Source organism: Channa argus, chromosome 6 (assembly GCF_033026475.1).
Source record: "Channa argus isolate prfri chromosome 6, Channa argus male v1.0, whole genome shotgun sequence".
In the NCBI taxonomy this organism is placed as follows: Eukaryota; Metazoa; Chordata; class Actinopteri; order Anabantiformes; family Channidae; genus Channa; species Channa argus.
The window spans coordinates 10,184,477-10,200,007 of record NC_090202.1 but is presented as its reverse complement, the minus strand read 5'-3'; the positions used below and the strand labels follow the sequence as shown (position 1 = coordinate 10,200,007).

The 15,531-nt window shown below is 39.6% G+C and overlaps 2 protein-coding genes across 5 annotated transcripts in view; one reads left to right on the top strand and one right to left on the bottom strand.

The window, feature by feature from the left end:
* dscaml1 (Down syndrome cell adhesion molecule like 1) overlaps nt 1-9,543 on the top strand; it is a 96,194-nt gene extending 86,651 nt beyond the window's left edge. For 3 of the 4 annotated variants that reach the window (XM_067507547.1, XM_067507546.1, XM_067507545.1), the window contains 12 exons: nt 85-248; nt 383-481; nt 1,936-2,124; nt 3,150-3,278; nt 3,449-3,607; nt 3,715-3,870; nt 4,055-4,085; nt 4,229-4,347; nt 4,482-4,634; nt 4,948-5,142; nt 5,287-5,595; nt 5,744-9,543. In XM_067507547.1, coding sequence (XP_067363648.1) covers nt 85-248; nt 383-481; nt 1,936-2,124; nt 3,150-3,278; nt 3,449-3,607; nt 3,715-3,870; nt 4,055-4,085; nt 4,229-4,347; nt 4,482-4,634; nt 4,948-5,142; nt 5,287-5,595; nt 5,744-6,330 — 2,290 coding nt within the window. In that variant the 3' untranslated portion in view covers nt 6,331-9,543. Of the gene's footprint in view, nt 1-84; nt 249-382; nt 482-1,935; nt 2,125-3,149; nt 3,279-3,448; nt 3,608-3,714; nt 3,871-4,054; nt 4,086-4,188; nt 4,348-4,481; nt 4,635-4,947; nt 5,143-5,286; nt 5,596-5,743 lie in introns of those variants that run through there. The other variant, XR_010914654.1, reaches the window with a different exon arrangement.
* A 667-nt stretch (nt 9,544-10,210) lies between these two features.
* LOC137128886 (uncharacterized) lies at nt 10,211-15,341 on the bottom strand. The gene is made up of 4 exons (XM_067507548.1): nt 15,012-15,341; nt 14,260-14,373; nt 12,890-12,932; nt 10,211-12,677 (listed from the first exon to the last, which is right to left on the bottom strand). The coding sequence occupies exons 1-4, from the start codon at nt 15,063-15,065 to the stop codon at nt 12,541-12,543; spliced, it is 348 nt and encodes a 115-aa protein (XP_067363649.1). The 5' UTR covers nt 15,066-15,341; the 3' UTR covers nt 10,211-12,540.
* Between the last annotated feature and the right edge of the window lie 190 nt (nt 15,342-15,531).

Here is a 15,531-nt window from a genome sequence, read left to right as displayed (position 1 = left end):
AGAAACAAAGGAAAACATAATATTTAGTCATACTAAATATATACTAAACTTGTGATGCCATCATGATTCCTCCTTTTCTCCTAGTGAGGACACAGCCATCCCTGTGTCTCTAGATGGGCAGCGTCTCATTCTGGCCAATGGGACACTGGTGCTGCGCTCTGTCAAAGCTGAAGATTCGGGTTACTACACCTGCACAGCCACTAACACGCTGGGCTTTGACACTATCATTGTCAACCTTTTGGTGCAAGGTGGGAACATTAATGACACTCACCTGTTGTTCTTGCCTGTAAATTGGGAGATACCGTCTTCACACACAAAAAGAATCTTGAATAATTTAGTACTGATATTATCAACTGGTTTGCTCTGTGTGTCTGTTTTACAGTCCCTCCAGACCAGCCTCGTCTGACAGTCTCCACCACATCCACCTCTTCCATCACCCTGGCCTGGATACCAGGAGACAATGGAGGCAGTTCTATCAGAGGTAGGCATTGGTTTCTGTCTGTCTTCCTGTAGACTTCTCTCCCTCCTCTTCTTAGTGCCCTTTTTCTCTACATGTTTGATAGTTTACACAATTTTGTTTCTGGAAGTTGGGTTTTTTTTGTAAAATGTAAATAAATACAAATATTTCACTTCGACCTTTGATCTAGTTTTGGCCTTGGTCTATCCTTGGCACATTCGTAACATCCATACTGATCTATTGATTAGTATATTGGTTTGATTTTTTCCTGTTAACTATATATTTCTTCTATTATCTGATTGTTAGTGATTTCTGAGTGACCATGCATATGAATAGAATTTGATGTCTTTTCTTTGTTTATGTCGTCAGTGAAAGAGTGAGCTGTCGGACTCCTTGTTGCAATATAAACTAGTTGAGACCATCAAGCATCAGGCTTGAGCCAGCATAGTACCAGGAAGATCCAGAGGAAAGTAAAATGGCCACGTGTTAAGCACACATACGTATTTATGAAGTAATGTAAACTTTGGTGCAAACTGTGTGTGTGCAGGGTGTGTACTTTTGCAAACAAATACAGGAAAACTAAATTCGTATTTGCATACATCACTGATTGTATCTTACATCCGTGAAGCTTATCTGTATTTCTTGTATGTATACCAGAGTATACATACACATTATCAGCAGTGGCCAATACTGAAGTTTCCTATTAAGCCTATTCTACTACGGCAGTATCATATACAGATAATTCTTTTTGAAATACAGAGTCTTAAAGTTTTAAAGTTGGTTTTGTATTTGGGAAGATGCAAAGATAGATACAGACAAATGAACAAATCCTGAAGGCCAATAATCCTGCAGTGAGATGATGCTATGTCTTACTCTGTTCCACAATAGTTGATTAGGCTCTGCTTTGTGCTCTCCCCTATCTTCTGCGATGTTGTGTTCTCTGTTATTCTGTGACAGACAGAGGGTGACTCTTAAACTTATAAACAGACACTGCAGGATCTCCACATATTAACCCTTCTAATGTTTTGGATCCTCTTGCACCATCTGTCAGAGACAGAGGGAGAGAAGAAGGATGGAACAAAGAGTACCAAGAAACAGAGAGAGATTCATATATACATAATTATATACAGACAGAAGGAAGGACAGACAGAGATGGAGGATTAGAGAGAAAGTGTCTCAGAGCAGGAGGGAGTTGGCTCTCCAAAGCAGCTGATTGTAAAAACAGTCACCATATTGCATATCCTCATTTGCATACATGCTCAGTCAGCGCCATCCCAGACTTGGGGTTTGTAGGTAACTAATGGCGGCGTGGAAGGAGAGCAGATAAACTGTTCTCCAATCAGGGTCTATGTGGAAGTGAATTTTAGTCTGACACTGCCATCTAACGGACAGTAGCAGTAACACCATAAAATGTAACTATGAAAAAAAAAGGGGGAGAAAATAATGTGTTGTGAGTGGATTTTGTTGTTTTTGTGCAGGTTTTGTGCTGCAGTACTCTGTAGACAACACAGAGGAGTGGAAAGATGTTTTCATCAGTTCCAGTGAGCGATCCTTCAAATTGGACAACCTGCGCTGTGGCACCTGGTACAAAGTTAAGCTGGCTGCCAAAAACAGCGTTGGAGCTGGACGCATCAGTGAAATCATCGAGGCAAAGACTCACGGGCGAGGTGAGAAACCAAGATTTTGATGATGAGGGAAAATGTGCATGGTGTGATTCTCTCTTCCTTAGTCAAGTGTTATTAGATCTTGGAAGAATTGAAGACAGATCTCAGTGTGATGAACCATCTCAGTTTAATACATGCCGGCATGGAGAAGAACACATGTTGGTGTCTTCTGACTTGTATCTATCAAACCCCTTCTATTTATACTGAAACCCAATAAAGGAACCACCCTCACAAAACATGAATGAAGAATCCCGGTGCACAGGGTTGACAGTCAGCATTCTTGTCCCTTTTTAGATTATGAATCAATAAAATCCTTTTATTGCACTTACTTGTATATCTTGTGACCCCACGACCTTATCTTAAATATTCCTCTAAACATGACACACCATGTGACTTCTTGTCCCCTCTGATGCCGCTTAAATAAACCCATCTTGGTTGCCTGTCTGCTAATTATCTTACTATATGACTAAATTTACTCTATTCCCCCACAATGGATAATGGTGATATGTGACATGTGAGAGCTCTCTGAGGTGCAGTCAAGAATGAAGCCTAAATTCTATGTCGCATTGAACAATTATTGAAAACATTAGAACTAGAATTTCTGATTCTTGGCCTTTTATTTTATCACAGAAAAAAACCTTTGTTTTTGATAAAACAGAGTTGCTGCAACCTATTTTTTTTTTTTCAAGGCTTTAGTTCATTGGTTGAGTGTAATCTTTAGCTCTTACGTGTTTGGACTTTTTACAGTTAGTGTATTGCTCTGGGATTTTGTGGATGCTACTTTTGCAAAATTTGAAAAATAAAATAAAAAAGTTTTGCCATTCATTGATTAAGAGCGCATTTGCCTTCTATGCAGTTTTAACATTTGAATAAGAAAAAAAAAACATCATACCTAGTATCACAGCTAAATCAGAAATTAGAGTCTTTGTATAAATATGATTGTAAATATTTGTTCTTTAATAATTGTTATATTTTTTGGAACAGATGCACACTGTTCAATTACCGTTCGGCCATGTTGTTTTTTACAGAGCCTCAGTTCAACAAGGATCAGCCGGTCTTCACCCATATTAACTCCAGCCATGCACGCCTTAACCTGCAGGGTTGGGCTAGTGGAGGCTGTCCAATCACCGCCATCACATTAGAGTTTAGGCCAAAAGGTGTGTCTCTGTTTTTTAATTTGCGGTTTTGGTGATAATGAGCATCAAATCCAATAGGACACTTTTGTTATAGTTGTGTATTGTTTGTGTTGGAAAAACTTTCCATTTTTTACTGAGCTCTAAAAAAAGAAAATAAAGAGACTTAAGATTGTTATACATATATTTTGCAGGTACGTGGACATGGCAAAGTGTACGTACCAACGCAACCACGGACGTGTTCCTGGCAGAGCTGCGTGAGGCCACCTGGTATGAGCTGAAGATGAAAGCTTGTAACAGCGCTGGCTGTGGCAACCAGAGCTCACAATTTGCAACACTGGACTATGATGGAAGTGAGCAGCACACTGAGAAACTATTATTGTCTGCCACATTATTAAGAAATGAATTCCAGTGAGTTGCAATGACAGTAACGAATGCTTTTCTTTTCCCCTGTGATCAGGCACAATCCCACCAATCAAATCCCCCCTGGAAAAGAATGATGATGTCAAAAAGTTGTTTTCTATTGGCTGTCCTGTGATCTTGGTCACTCTGGGTGTTGCGCTGCTCTTCATCATTCGCAAGAAACGCAAAGAAAAGAGGCTAAAGAGACTAAGAGGTGAGAAAAGTAAAAGCACAGGAGACACGTAGTAGAAATGAATTGGCAAGAAGAACAAAACAAGTCTACCAGGACTCCTGATGCAGAAACAGACTTCAAGGAGAATGTTGAATGAAGTTGGATTTACTTTAAAACACTGACTTGTTTGTCAGAAAAAATTATTTATGTTCTCTGCTGTCTCTAGATGCCAAAAGCCTGGCAGAGATGCTGATCAGGTAACATTATCTCTTACCTTGTCCTTACAAAATAGGTCTGAAATATTATTTCTTCAAAATACATTTCACAAATCCACATTTTACATTTTCTCAAAATCACCAGTGTTTGTGCATGTGTGTGTGCACTTGTGTTTCTGGATCAGTAAAAACAACCGCAGCTTTGACACCCCTGTGAAGGGACCTCCTCAGGGCCCACGGTTACACATTGACATCCCCAGAGTGCAGCTGCTAATTGAAGACAAAGAAGGCATCAAGCAAATCGGTGAGAGGAAGAGAGACAGAGACAGTGTCTGTCAATGAAGATTGGATAAAGTGATGTTTATGTCCTTTGTCTCTTATTTGTCAGATTCTCTAACCTAGTTGTTTTTCTGCTGAAATTCATTCTGTCTCTGATAGGTGAGGACAAGGCCACTATCCCTGTGACAGACACAGAGTTTAACCAAACTGGGAACCCTCAGAGCTTCTGCACAGGTGTGTCTGTCCATCACCCTGCTCTCATCCAGAACACCGGCCCATTGATTGACATGTCAGACATCAGACCGGGAACCAGTAAGTGCTCTCTCTCAACTCACTGTCTGTTTTATGAGTAAAAGAGCCGCTAACTGAAGCAGTATTCTTCTAACAGTTTGCTAGACACAGTACATGCTGAATCTACTGCGTTTGTGCTCTTTTTGTGACCACCTGTCTGGACTATGAACTAAACAAAGCTTCATCTTCATGTGTGACATTCAGCTCCTTTTTTATCTTGATCTTTTAAAATCGAATGAACCAGAAAGTATGAAAAAAAATGTTTTCCTGCCTTTAAACAGCTTCCAAATGTGTGCATAGTAACATTTTCATTCCTTCATCCGCTTACCATCAGACCCAGTGTCGAGGAAGAGTGTTAAGTCAGCCCACAGCATCAGGAACCGCTACTCCAGTCAGTGGACTCTGACCAAATGCCAGGCCTCCACGCCAGCCCGCACTCTCACCTCAGACTGGCGCACAGTTGGCTCCCAGCATGGCATCACTGTTACAGAGAGTGACAGCTACAGCGCCAGCCTCTCACAGGACACAGGTTGGCACATGGGTGAAATGACACTTACAGCCATTAATATGCACATATAAGTGAGGCTATTTCTCAAATGTGTTTTTGGACTCTGGTTCTCAGCACAAAGCATTTGTAAACCCTGATAATTCTCATTCTTTTTTTCTTCCATAGATAAGGGTCGCAACAGCATGGTGTCAACAGAGAGCGCCTCCTCCACCTACGAGGAGTTGGCACGGGCATATGAGCATGCCAAGCTGGAGGAACACTTGCAGCATGCCAAATTTGAAATTACAGAGTGCTTTATCTCTGACAGCTCATCCGACCAGATGACCACAGGTACCAACGACAACGCAGACAGTATGACGTCCATGAGCACGCCGTCAGAGCCCGGAATCTGCCGTTTCACTGCCTCGCCACCTAAACCCCAGGACTATGACCGTGGCAAGAATGTAGCTGTGCCCATTCCACACCGCGCCAAGAGTGAGTGGTCATTGCAAAGCACAATTTTTAAAATTATTTGTATGTCAGTTTACAATGGATTTAGTGTCATTCATGAATATCATTCATGGGATTTGACATTTGCAAGTTTTGGTGGTCACACTAATTGATTGTTCTGTTTTGCCCGCAGGTGACTACTGCAACCTACCCCTCTATATGAAATCAGATCCATTCTTCAGAAAGCAGTCAGAGCATCATGACCCATGCCCAGTGGTTCCACCACGCGAAGCGTCTATTCGTGGCCTGGCCCAGCGGGCATACCACACCCAGGGCCGTCATGTGACTATGGACTCTTCAAAGCAGCAGGCCCTATCCATGGGCCACTCTGGCTTGTCCAACCTGACTTCCTCTGGGGCTTCATCTGGAGCAGGAACAGGAGGAGGCGGTGGAGGCAGTGGAGGGGCATGTGCTAGCTCTAGCAGTTCCACACTTCCACAAAGGACTCTCACCATGCCTGGCTCCTCTGCCTCAGTGGCCCAGAGTGCAGCGGCAGCTGCTGCTGCTACTGCTGCAGCGGCTGGGGCATCATCATCCTCTGGTGGAGGTGGGGCAGTAGGGGCCACAGGAGGGACACCTGGAGGTGCCTCTTCATCCTCCTCCAAGATGGGAGGATCCAGAGACTCTCTCCTGGAGAGCAGCTCTTCAGGCTTAGGCAGACTACAGAAGCAAAGGGATGGAGGGGCAGGGGCTTACTCCAAGTCCTACACACTTGTGTAGCCTGCCATCACTGCAGCCTGTCACTGTAACTCTTGATAGAATGCTGGTTTAGCCAACTCTTGCCTGGAGCCTCTATAGAAATGTGGGTCGAGGAACATACACATGCACAGCTAACCCGTCAGTGCCTGCACTGTGCCAGGCTGCAGGGGGCTGGTTGGGTTCCCATCGACACTAATGTATGAAAGGGTCTGAGTTGGGTCTCCACAGCACAGGGGTTTGCCTTTCTTTCTGCCTGATTGCTTTCTATTAATATTGCGTCATCTTACTCTATCTCTTATTTCATCACCCTGGTAATCACTTGCCAAAACATAAATGATTAATCTGTTCACTTCATCTTTTCATTTTCTGGTATGGACACAGTACTTATGCACAAAATGCTTTCCACATGCGCTGTCTTGTCTTCTGAATCAAGACAGTTTTAGGATGAGCCAGGTTGCTTGAGTTTCCCACAGATGTGTCTTAAGGTTGTTAGGTTTTTAAAAATATATTACTTTTCTGGTCTCTGATGGAAGAAGAGCTCATATCACAGCATTGTACCGTGGCAGGATGCTTTTACTGTATGCATAAACCACCAATCCTGGTGTGACACTGGCTCTAAACAGGTTACTCCATCCTGGATCCACACATTAGAGGCAGTGGAAGGACTCCCATCTAAATACTGGTGTTAAGACATGGAGAATTTCCCTATACATGCAATGGATGACACAGCATAGTGCTCTTAATTGATGATTTTATAAACGGAATCTAGCTGCAGAGGTGATTAAAAAATGTCAAGCATCATCAAGTGAAAGATGAATCCAAACCTTTTGTTTGTTCTTTCATAGGTTTTTTTTGGTTTATTTACTGATGGTGGAAATATAATCTCATGTGCACTAAGAATATGTTAGAATGGAAGTAACAGAAACCTCCACAAGCCTGTGTGTGTGGGTGGGTGTACATGTGTAAATATATATGTATACATGTGGCAGGCACACACCAACAATGGACCTTTTTAAAATCAATCTGTATGCTGACCTCTCGGGCAGACGTCTGTGTCAGAACTGAACCCCCCCTCCACGCACTGTTCATTTTGTACCTGTGAAAGGGGCAAAGGGGGTGGTAACAGCAATGATGCTGATGATGTAACACTATTATTCTGATTTGGTTCCGCATTTTGATATTTGTTTTGCTTTGAGTGATCGACAGCATTGCTTAGGAGTTAACAAATACTGAAGAAGACATGGGTTCAGAAGAGTGCAGTTACAGGTGATAACAAAGAGGTTCATTTATTTCTCTTTTCTTTCTTTCTGTCACACCCTCAGAGCAAAGACGGAAGAGAACCTTTTATGATTCCTTATGGCGCCACAAACTGTTCTACTTTTGTTTTTACTCATTACCTATACCCACTTTTAGTCCCTTTCTATCCTGGCCCACCTTCACCTCTACCCACCCAGTCCCCCGCCATTTCCAAACAGTGTCACTGTGACTTTCTGCTAGCATAATGGCTAGACAAAAAGACAGACTGGCTGAGAGAAGAGGTCTAATATGCACAGACAGGCAGAAATGCTGTTTGATGTTCAATGACAACTTGAATGAGGAACAAGTTGCAGAAATACAGCAAATTTATAAAGATGTATACAAGAAAAAAACCCTATTTCTATGATGTGATCTTGAATATATGAATGGATAATGACTTTGAGATTATAGACAGAGATCAAGTGTTAATAGAATTTGCAGTTGTGTTAGGGAAGTGGGGAGTGGGTTACATAGCAGAGGGATACAGTTTTTCTTCTGAAATACGTGGTCTTCAAAACTAAAAGAAGTGTTTTCAAGTCCCTCCACCTCACTGGAATTGATTTAAGCTTTATGCATGGTACTCTATCTGTTCATTTTTTCATGTTTCTTTCCTCCCAAAGCGTATTTCCATTACAAAGATCGTTCCCAAATAGAGTTGCTCCAAATGTTTTGCAATTGTAAAACATAACATCAGGGCTCTCGCAATAGAAAAAATAAAAAAGATATGATATATATGTTTGTTTTCAAAAGTATGTACATATATATTTCTATTCAAATATATAGCAAATATATGAATAATGAAAAAAAAGCAGAGAAATATAAAAGCCGATTTAATTGAAAATATATATAAAAGATCACAAGACAATCGCTCAGAGTGAAAAATTGCAAGAAGGAAGAAGAGGAAGAGGGAAGGTTAAACGGGTAGCACAACCATGGATGGGAGAAAGGACGTGGTGTGAAAGAAGGTGAAATGATAAAACTGAGGTTTGAGGAATGATCCCCTTGTGATTTTGTAAATGTTCCAGCTGTAACACCTGTGCAGCAGGTAGCAGCTAAAAGGAGAAGCACAGTAAAGTCAAATAGTGTGAGATTGTGTCGCTGGTGAACTGTGGTCTATGGCTCAGTGCAGAAAGTGTGGTGTTGAAAAAGAAAACAGTAAAACAAGGACAGCCTATACAGTAAGTAAGCCTATTGTAATATGTTGTATTGTACCTTCCAAAGGTGTGTTCACAAGCTCAATGCCATTACCTGACTATATGAAGACAAACAGACCAACAAGTATTCCTGTTTCTTATCTCTGTCATAGCAAGTCCTCCCCAAACTGCAGGCCAACATACAAAATTCAGTAAATATGCTCGGTTTTATTTCAAAACTCGACTGGAGAAAATAATGTTAATTGTTACAACGCCATTAATTGTGGAGTTTATTTATAGGTGATGCAAATACTTTTTAGGAAAACGCACATTCGGGGGAATGGCCAAGCCGCCTTACTCCAGTTTTATGGCTATCGGATGGATTGATGAAATTAACTCATGTCCAAACCTGCCTCCCCCAGTCGTCAGTGAAGTTGCTCCTGCTATTAAACACTGATCTAATGTCAGTTTGTTCCAAGTAAAAGCAAAAGTGTGTTTTTAAGGAAAACTCCACCCTCTGACACTTTTCCATGGTTATCGTATTGTGTCAGAAATCAGTAACATTTCAGGATTGATAGGGATTGTACATTATTCGTGATGAGTCCTGTAGGTTTTATTGTCTCAAATTCCATAAAACTAAACTTTTGTACTGCAGATATGGTTCAGTGAGTGAATCAGTTCTCCAAATAATTTCTGAATCTTAAATTGAGATTGAGAAAATCTTGAAACACAAAGAAGGTAAAATGATTGAAATCATTTGTAATTATATCTTTTTGTTTTCTTAATGAATGAAATATTTAATAAGCTACAGTTTCATCATTATTTTCAGTTTTCACTACTAAAACTGCTCAAAGATTATACAAAATACATTTTAACTAATGCTTTATATTCTGTATCACTGATGACAAATGTAGATATAAAGTCAGTTGACGTAAACTTGACAAGTCTGTCAGTTTTATAAAATGTTTAAAGTTCTTTAGGGTGGAATTTTCCTTGAAACATGGAAACAAACTTTCAAACTGGAAGCGTCTGTGTTTGCAAAGCCAACTTCACATGTGCGACTTCCCCGGCCTTTTCCATTTCTGTTCAACGAATCAGCCCCCCCACCCCTCAATTTACCCCTTTACCCACATATAAACATAATTTCGACTACATAATAGAAGACGCGTGTACATAAGAAAGTGTTTTGTATAAATGACTACTATTTTGGACATCTTCACTAGAAACCAGGGCACAATGTAAACTTTGAACTGATGTTATTGTAACGAAACAGGAGCGGACTTAATGAAAAACCTTAGAATTATACCAACACTGTTTTATCTTGATTTGTGGACCAGTTAAAACTTGTCAGAGTGGACCATGCATATAATGATATTGATTTCTTCTTTTACAGGACATTTTGGTTGAGTTATCTCCTCTTCTTGTTTACTTTTGTTTTTTTTTTACTCTGTCACAGGCTACATGATTTAGAGTTTGCTTTTTTTTTTTTTACTTTTTCCATTTTTGGGGGGAGGACAGCAGCGTTGCATGTTCTGAAAATTTTGCCGGTTATTAAAGAAAAAAAGGGGAAACAGTGAATTGAACAATTTAAAAAGGGGTTCATGAAAACATTTTAAAAATGCAGAGGTTGTTCCTTCAACTTTTATGGGGAAACGTTGCTTCAATTTGCAAATGCTTGTGTTTAACTCTACATTTTCTTTTCTATGAAAATGAACAAAAACAGAAAAAGAGTACTCAACACCTTGTGCAATAAAGCTATCTTTTTATGAACTGTGATGATATTCTTTGTTCTTTATTAACTATTTGAGCAATCTGGTAAGTAACAACACATTTAAATGTACTCTACTTAAATACAATTTTGTGTTTGTTGTACTTTTCTTTTTTCTGTACATTATAGGCGACATTATGTTTCACTCCACTGCATTTCACAGTGAGTAAATATCATAGTGTTACTCCACTATATTTATATTACAGCTTTAGTTACTTCTTCCAGATTAAGATTCTTAATACAAAATCTAATAAACTAATAAATAATTACATATTATTATGGATTACACACTTGTCAAAACATAAAGTGGTTAAAACCAGCTTGAACAATAACCAGCTGTGCCATTTTTGTTTCTTGTCAAGTTGCAACATATTTTTGGCCCTTAGCTTTCCTTACCTTATCCTTTTTATGCCAGCGTACACATTTCAGAATTTTTTGGATAAATCTGGATGAGACCTCAACATTAATATTAGCTGTTTCACATACAGTATTATACGGTTTATAATATTTCTGTTGGTGGAGTATGTGTTCTTTTGTAATTTGAATTTACTTTGTACTATAACTTGTTTGAATGTAACCAATTTCAATTGAGTTGGAAGTGCTACTTCAGTTTGTGTGTTTCTCCACATCTGCATTTAAGATTAACGGTATAAGGGCTGAAATTTAATATGATGGACCATGGTAAGTGCTGTAGGTTGAGTTGATTCTGAAAAGCTCACTTGACCTTGTGGTGGTTTTGTGGCATATTTTTAAGACCCGGAGACATGAGTGAGTGATTTATACTTACAAGAGGCCATTTCTTCTGCCTGGAAGAAGTTCAAACCCCAATGACTGACAGTGTTGTTTTCTAACTCCACAAACTGAAGTTATTCAGTGCAGTGAGGATGAAAAAATGTATCAATTTCATGTCCAGCATTTTCAGGCAGAGGAGGACGTCACAAGATTATCTAAGACACCGTTTGCATGTCACCAAAGGTGTGTGAGAACAAAGACTTTCATTTCATCAAACCACTTATTTCCAACCATAACAAAGTGCCTGACTGATAAAAAAAATACAAAATACAAGTTATTCTTAAGCATGAGCTTAAATCAAGATTTAGTTTGTGTGAAAAAAAACCCTCTCAGCTCTTTAAAGGCTGTTTGTATGTTCCAAAGAAAATAACTAATAAATGTGTTGTAAGTGGTAAATATAGGCAAGTCAAGAGGAAATGTGATAACTACAAAATTGTAAGAGTATCCCAACTTCTCTCAATATTGTAGAATCATATTATACTGTTTCTCTCCGATGGTCTTAAATATACTGTATATATTTTCATTGACTTTATAATATCACTTTTCATCCGCTGTTTTACCAGTTTAGTAAGTAAGTTTTTACCACAAATTGCTGTGATTATGTGATTATCATATTTATTCATTCATTCACTTCAATTTGGAACACTTGACCTCTCCGTTCAGCCACATACTGTATATTAGTGTAACATTCTTCAGTCTTTTTCAAGAACGTGCAAATATAATTGAGTACCTGATCTGAACACTGGAGGGCAACATGCTGCAATGAAATGCAACGCATGGTCACACGGGTGTTTACTGAAACAGGCTGATAGGGTTGTTTTTGAAAGATTAACAGGGTTTTTTCACATTATTAGATTTTTTTTGTATCTGTATCTTGTATTTTGTATCTTTAATACTTAAAACAATGCTCTCATATAAATGAAAGCATACTCACAGTCATCAACAATATTCACTCAGATGTACAGTATATTCACATATTATTAAGATAAGATTTTAAATAGGACTCTACAAACAGCCACTCTATTTGGTGTATAATTGTATTTCACTGTTTATGTTTTGTCACTAATCCAAGAGCTGTACTAAGGGAGTACACTTTCAATGTATGTACATTTGCATATAAATATGCATTTGTGTATGTCACCACAGAGTTCAATCATCTTTTGATGAAGCCACACACATCCCACTTGCTTCCCGATGCCTCCCAGGCTTGTTGCACCTGTACCATCATCTCTCTTTTCCCATCTACTTGCTGTTCTTGTGTTTCTTGTGTTGGAACTTCCTGAAATGGGTCTGGATAGTAGCAGCAGCCTTTTCCACTTCAACAGGGCTAAGTGGGGGACCAGTAGGAGCGATGCACGTCCCATTGCTGGTGTTGGAGTCTGAGCACAGAAGAAATGATGTCTGGAGCAATGATTGAGCTCAAACACGTGGTTTACATGTTAATGTTGAATCACGTGGGCTATTTTTACTGATTAAAGTTTGATTGAGTTGGCGTTTAAAGTGAATGATATCAAAGGCTTTGCAGTGACAGTCCTGACAGCAGAAAAATAGCCAGCCTTTTTTTTACAAATGGTTTAACAGTGCTACTTACTCTTTCTATACACGCCCATACTGTTCCTCCTGAGGCCATCAAACTGTGAATACAACAGAAGAAGTGTGTGTTAGAAGGCACATTCCCACTGAGGCAGAGAGAAAAAAACAGTGGAGGAGTGTGAGAGTCAGATATGCTAATTATCAATCTTGCAATCTCATCTGGAGCTTGGCAGAGACATTGTTCACATGTGACACAGACAGATAATCACAAAAGAATGTTTTTCTTTTAATTCTTCTACTCAACTGTACAAAATGTTCTGCACTTAAAGAATGAATGTGTAATGCACATTTGTGACTATACGCATGTGTGTTTATATGTGTGTCTATCTAGAGTTAGAATGATGACCTCAAGCACAAATCCCCTTGATTGGGATTACAGCTCAAGTAGAGCAGCGGCAGGGAAGCCAGAGGCCGAAGACTTGGCCAGCTAAGTCTGTTTGGCTGTGTGCCTGTGTTCATTACCACACACCAGCTCCATGACCTCGACAGTCAGGTCTACTCGCTCCTTAAACTGTAGCTAGACTAAGACACAAACTGTTTTTCTTCACCTCCACCTCTTTGTTTTTATCTCTCTGTTTGCTTTATAGATGTTTTTCTTGTAGGCTGATCTGTGTTTGCACCTTCTCATTTGAGTACCCGTGACCTCGGTTTACCTCTTCCTGATTTTTTTCATCTGTCACTCTGTGTATTTTCTAGCTTTGCAAAAGTATAAAGACTTTCAAACCATCTCCCTCAAACTAAAGTAAATACACAAACAAACCCCTAGACAGGCAAACCGCATTTTGTTATGCATAGGCCATCACAGGCATGCACTTTGGACTTGACTGAAATGTTTTTTGTTATTCTGTAATCCATAATGAAAGCCTGAGGAAAAGCCTCATAACTGTGAAGTCTTGATCTCTGTGCAAGGATTTAATGATTGGTTGGTATTGATTTACCGGTGGCCAAAAGGTCATTTTTTAACTGAGTCTGATCAGAAACTCCACTTTATTTTATTTTATTATGTTATCTGACCCCGAGGTACCAAAAGTCATGTTTGTTTGGGGATTTAGATCCACCTGCCTTACCTTGTAGACCCCCCCTCGGGCTAAGCAAGTGGAGAACCTGTTACCTGCTCGTGCTACGCTCAAGATTGACTCCTGAACTCGCCATTAGATAACAGGAGATTACAAAAGCTAAATTCATAAGTAAAAATTTCAGACTAGGAGAGGGCATTTCAATAACACCTTGCTCAGTGAAACTATTCAGTGTGTAGAAGGAAGGATGTGGTTACAGGCACATGTAGCACGAATTTGTGTTGTGTTTCGTTGCTGTGTGCATGTTGGAGAACGTGACAGCACCTACACTAGAAGTCCAGGTACAACTAACCTCATCTGCTTTGCTGCTCCTCCGACTGTGGGACACAGAGTGAATCTGCCAAGGCAAAGGCTGGGACACTATGTAAGGCAAAGGGTCCTTTTGCCGTGCAAACTGTACCCCTATCTGAAGACGAAAAGGACCATAGAATCATCAGTGTTTGGTCAAAGTGTGAAACATGACAAACAACAGTCACTCAGCTCTAGAAAATTACTCTCCCACTTGTTTCAGGTTATTCATTTAAAAACAAACATTACAATGTTTGATAGAGTTCTGCCAATTCAATATTGTTTATACTTGTTGCACTTTTTATACATGAGAAACGCGAGCTGTAGATGTGATATATAAGTCCACTTATTTAAGGTTTAGTTTTAATTATATTTGAATGTTGCCAGTACAGAGTACGGCTGATTTATACTCGATCCTGACAACGATATGCTGACAACCTGTTTTAACTTCATTCAGATGCTGTTCATATAAACTAAAGTTATATTTGACACTAACAACTGGTTGAGTAAGAGACATAATGCGATGGTTGCAGCACAAATCAGTGAACAAATCACGTTAAAGTGCTACTAATGCCTGAACAGCTCGGTGCTAGAGTCAAAAATAAGAAAAAGAATATTCTATTACCAGTAGAAAATCATATCCCCTTTCAACTGAAAGTTAGATCATAGTTGCAAACTTTAAATTTACCGTTTATAAATGTACCAACATTATCATCCATGTTACTTTAGTTCCATCTACAGTTTTGATCATCTTACCGATTCTACGACTTTGACCATCATGTACATGGCTGTTAGCATGGTGATCAACATCTTGACCACTGTTCCAGTAGTGTCTCTATTAATCCTTAAAGTTCTCCCTGTTTTTTAAAGGCTTTCCTTGGTCCCTCTGAAGGAAAGATACAGATCCAAGTAATCAGGAATGCAGTGAAGGGCTGCTCAAGGGAAGGACAATTTACCACCCAGTATGTCCACTCACAGCAGTTTCTCAGATACACACTACCACCCACCCACACATACAGAAACGTACACGCATATGCACGCACTTCATTCTCACAGTCCCAGACACACAAGGGTAAGACTGCTAAAGAGCTTTGCAGGACAGGAATAGTGAGGCAGTAATCTTTTCCTCTGCACAACACTTATCCCTCAGGTGTGCTTCCACCTCTACTGAGGCCAGGGCAGATCAACTTTTACTTAGACATGGAGGATTAAAAAAGAAAAGGAATAAATCTATTGCCTATTGCAATGTATATAATTTTGTTCTCTGTCTAGCTCA

Coding starts and splice junctions, on each gene's coding strand:
- LOC137128886 (XM_067507548.1), bottom strand. CDS start 15,065: ATGTTGATCACCATGCTAACAGCCATGTACATGATGGTCAAAGTCGTA. Junction 14,374..15,011: donor TGGTCAAAGTCGTAGAATCG/GTAAGATGATCA, acceptor TTTCGTCTTCAG/ATAGGGGTACAGTTTGCACG. Junction 12,933..14,259: donor GGAGCAGCAAAGCAGATGAG/GTTAGTTGTACC, acceptor TTGTATTCACAG/TTTGATGGCCTCAGGAGGAA.